This window comes from Triticum aestivum, chromosome 4B (assembly GCF_018294505.1).
Source record: "Triticum aestivum cultivar Chinese Spring chromosome 4B, IWGSC CS RefSeq v2.1, whole genome shotgun sequence".
NCBI lineage: Eukaryota > Viridiplantae > Streptophyta > Magnoliopsida > Poales > Poaceae > Triticum > Triticum aestivum.
Window position 1 is genome coordinate 567,487,224 of NC_057804.1, and position 4,261 is coordinate 567,491,484.

General features: G+C 43.8%; 1 protein-coding gene across 1 annotated transcript; it reads left to right on the forward strand.

The window, feature by feature from the left end:
* Positions 1-293: 293 nt before the first annotated feature.
* Positions 294-3,577, forward strand: LOC123089223 (uncharacterized; the record flags this gene model as incomplete). Its single annotated transcript, XM_044510950.1, has 3 exons — positions 294-1,986; positions 2,109-2,350; positions 2,603-3,577. Coding segments are annotated over exons 1-3 (2,910 nt in total), but the record flags the coding sequence as incomplete, so codon positions are not given.
* Positions 3,578-4,261: the final 684 nt, after the last annotated feature.

The window sequence follows — 4,261 nt, forward strand, 5'->3', positions numbered from 1 at the left end:
GTAGGTTTGCTTTTGGTTCCTCTTATGCACACAAGGTGTTTGATGAAATGCCCCAAGAGGGTGAAACAAACATGATATGAAGTGTTGGAGCCACACTTGAGGTTCCTCATTTATTTTTTCCTCCTCGATCGCGGTTAGCAACTTGAACTTTTCATGCATGTGTGTCATTGATAAAATATGCATGTGTGTTGTTCATTGTTTAATTTCTATTGTTTATAGCTAGTTAGTTTAACAAATGCATGATGGTTAATTATATATTTTATATTATAATAATGCAGATGAATCGGCAATGGATGTACGGTAACCGACTCTCCCGCGAGTTCACTACGGGTTTGAAATATTTCCTCGTAGTGGCTAATGCGAACAAGCAGAAGGGTTTTGTTATCTGTCCATGTGTTGACTGTAAGAATCAGAAGGGTTACTCTTCCTCAAGAGAAGTTCACCTGCACCTCCTTCGGCACGGTTTTATGCCAAGCTATAATTGTTGGACCAAGCATGGAGAAAGAGGGGTTATAATGGAAGAAGATGAAGAAGGGGATGATTTCATCGATGAAAGCTATCTTGCTCATTTCGGTGATACTTTCATGGAGGATGCTGAAGGTGAAGGGGAAGGTGAAGGGGAAGGTGAAGGTGAAGAAGAGGCACGTGATGAGACCGTTGATGATCTTGGTCGGACCATTGCTGATTCACGGAGACGCTGCGAAACTGAAAAGGAGAGGGAGAATTTGGATCGCATGTTAGAGGATCACAGAAAGTCGTTGTACCCCGGATGCGATGATGGTCTGAAAAAGCTGGGCTGCACACTGGATTTGCTGAAATGGAAGGCACAGGCAGGTGTAGCTGACTCGGCATTTGAAAACTTGCTGAAAATGTTGAAGAATATGTTTCCAAAGAATAACGAGTTGCCCGCCAGTACGTACGAAGCAAAGAAGGTTGTCTGCCCTCTAGGTTTAGAGGTTCTGAAGATACATGCATGCATCAACGACTGCATCCTCTACCGCGGTGAATACGAGAATTTGAATGAATGCCCGGTATGCACTGCATTGCGTTATAAGATTAGATGCGATGACCCTGGTGACGATGTTGAGGGCGAGAAACCCAGGAAGAGGGTTCCCGCCAAGGTGATGTGGTATGCTCCTATAATACCACGGTTGAAACGTCTGTTCAGGAACAAAGAGCATGCCAAGTTGTTGCGATGGCACAAAGAGGACCGTAAGTCGGACGGGGAGTTGAGACACACCGCAGATGGAACGCAATGGAGAAAGATCGACAGAGAGTTCAAAGATTTTGCAGCTGACGCAAGGAACATAAGATTTGGTCTAAGTACAGATGGCATGAATCCTTTTGGCGAGCAGAGCTCCAGCCATAGCACCTGGCCCGTGACTCTATGCATCTACAACCTTCCTCCTTGGTTGTGCATGAAGCGGAAGTTCATTATGATGCCAGTGCTCATCCAAGGTCCGAAGCAACCCGGCAACGACATCGATGTGTACCTAAGGCCATTAGTTGATGAACTTTTACAGCTGTGGGGCAGACCTGGTGTCCGTGTGTGGGATGAGCACAAAAAAGAGGAATTTAACCTACGAGCGTTTCTTTTCGTAACCATCAACGATTGGCCTGCTCTTAGTAACCTTTTGGGACTGTCAAATAAGGGATACAATGCATGCACGCACTGCTTACATGAGACTGAAAGTGTACATTTGCCAAATTGTAAGAAGAACGTGTACCTTGGGCATCGTCGATTTCTTCCGAAAATTCATCCAGTAAGAAAGAAAGGCAAGCATTACAACGGCAAGGCAGATCACCGGCCGAAGCCTGCGGAACGCACTGGTGCTGAGGTATTTGATATGGTCAAGGATTTGAAAGTCATCTTTGGAAAGGGTCCTGGCGGACAATCAGTTCCGAAGGGAGCTGACGGGCACGCAGCCATGTGGAAGAAGAAATCTATATTCTGGGAGCTAGAATATTGGAAAGTCCTAGAAGTCCGCTCTGCAATCGACGTGATGCACGTTACGAAGAATATTTGCGTGAACCTCCTAAGCTTCTTGGGCGTGTATGGGAAGACAAATGATACAAAGGAAGCACGGCAGGACCAGCAACTTTGAAAGACCCTGATGACCGGCATCCGGAATGGTTTCAAGGTCGTGCCAGCTACGCTCTGACCAAAGAAGAGAAGGTCATCTTTTTTGAATGCCTGAGCAGTATGAAGGTCCCGTCTGGATTCTCGTCCAATATAAAGGGAATAATAAACATGGCGGAGAAAAAGTTCCAAAACCTGAAGTCTCACGACTGCCACGTGATTATGACGCAATTGCTTCCGATTGCTTTGAGGGGGCTCCTGCCGGAAAATGTTCGAGTAGCCATTGTGAAGCTATGTGCATTCCTCAATGCAATCTCTCAGAAGGTAATCAATCCAGAAGTTCTACCATGGTTACAGAACGATGTGATCCAATGTCTTGTCAGTTTCGAGTTGGTGTTCCCGCCATCCTTCTTCAATATTATGACGCACCTCCTGGTTCACCTAGTCGAAGAGATTTTCGTTCTCGGCCCTGTATTTCTACACAATATGTTCCCCTTCGAGAGGTTCATGGGAGTATTAAAGAAATATGTTCGTAACCGTGCTAGGCCAGAAGGAAGCATCGCCAAGGGCTATGGAAATGAGGAGGTAATTGAGTTTTGTGTTGACTTTGTTCCTGACCTTAAGCCGATTGGTCTTCCTCGATCGCGGCACGAGGGGAGACTAAGTGGAAAAGGCACGATCGGAAGGAAATCAACGATATGTATGGACGGCCATTCTCTGACTGAAGCACACCACACTGTACTGACCAATTCCAGCTTGGTGGCTCCGTACTTTGAGAAACACAAGAATATTTTACGCTCGGACAACCCGGGGAAGCCTGAATCCTGGATTAGGAAGGCCCACATGGAGACTTTCGGCAGTTGGTTGAGAAAACATTTAATGAATGACAATGATGTTGTAGATCAGCTGTACATGTTGGCCAAGACACCATCTTCGACTATAACGACTTTCCAAGGGTACGAGATAAATGGGAATACCTTTTACACGATCGCCCAAGATAAAAAGAGCACCAACCAAAACAGTGGTGTCCGCTTTGATGCAGCAACCGAGAATGGGCAAAAGGTCACATATTATGGTTACATAGAGGAGATATGGGAACTTGACTATGGACCCTCCTTTAAGGTCCCTTTGTTCCGGTGCAAATGGTTCAAGCTAACAGGAGGTGGGGTAAAGGTGGACCAGCAATACGGAATGACAATGGTGGATTTCAACAATCTTGGTTACCTTGACGAACCATTCGTCCTAGCGAAAGATGTCGCTCAGGTTTTCTATGTGAAGGACATAAGTAGCAAACCGAGGAAACGGAAAGATAAGAAAACGATCAGTACATCATGCGATGATCCAAAGCGCCACATTGTTCTTTCAGGGAAAAGAAACATCGTGGGAGTGGAGGACAAGACAGACATGTCAGAAGATTATAATATGTTTGCTGAAATTCCGCCCTTCAAAGTGAACACCGACCCAAGCATTAAGTTAAATGATGAGGATGCTCCATGGATACGGCACAATCGTAAGCAAGCAGGGACACAAGGGAAGAAATGATGTGTAATAATTTATTGTACCAAACTTTGTTGAATGGATCATGTGAATTATATTACCCGTGATGTGTTTGGTGTCCATTTTCGAATGATTCGAGATACCACTGATGATACATGAAATTTGGAGTGATTTAGTCATACTCCTGCCTAGGCGTATAATATGCATACTCGTAGTCTTCATAGCCGCCGCCGGTGTACTGGTAGTCGTCGCCTTCTAAGTTGCCGCCGTCGTCGTCGCTGCTGTCGTCGCTGTCGTACTCCTGCCTAGGCGTATAAAATTTTGAATTGAATTAGTTTTATTTTTCTGAATTTTTTGGTATATTATTTGTATTTTTAACATTTTGAATTGAATTAGTTTTATTTTTCTTAATTTTTTGATATATTATTTGTATTTTTAGAATTTTGAATTGAATTAGTTTTATTTTTCTGAATTTTTTGATATAATATTTGTGTTTTTAACATATTGAATTGAATTAGTTTTATTTTTCTGAATTTTTTGATATATTATTTGTATTTTTAAGATTTTGAAAAAGAAAAAGTATTTAGTTGCGCGCGGGAACGCAAAAACCCGCCAAAAAACCCTGTTTCGTTGCGCGCGGGAACGCAAAAACCCGCCAAAAAACCCTTTAGTCGCGGTTGGTCT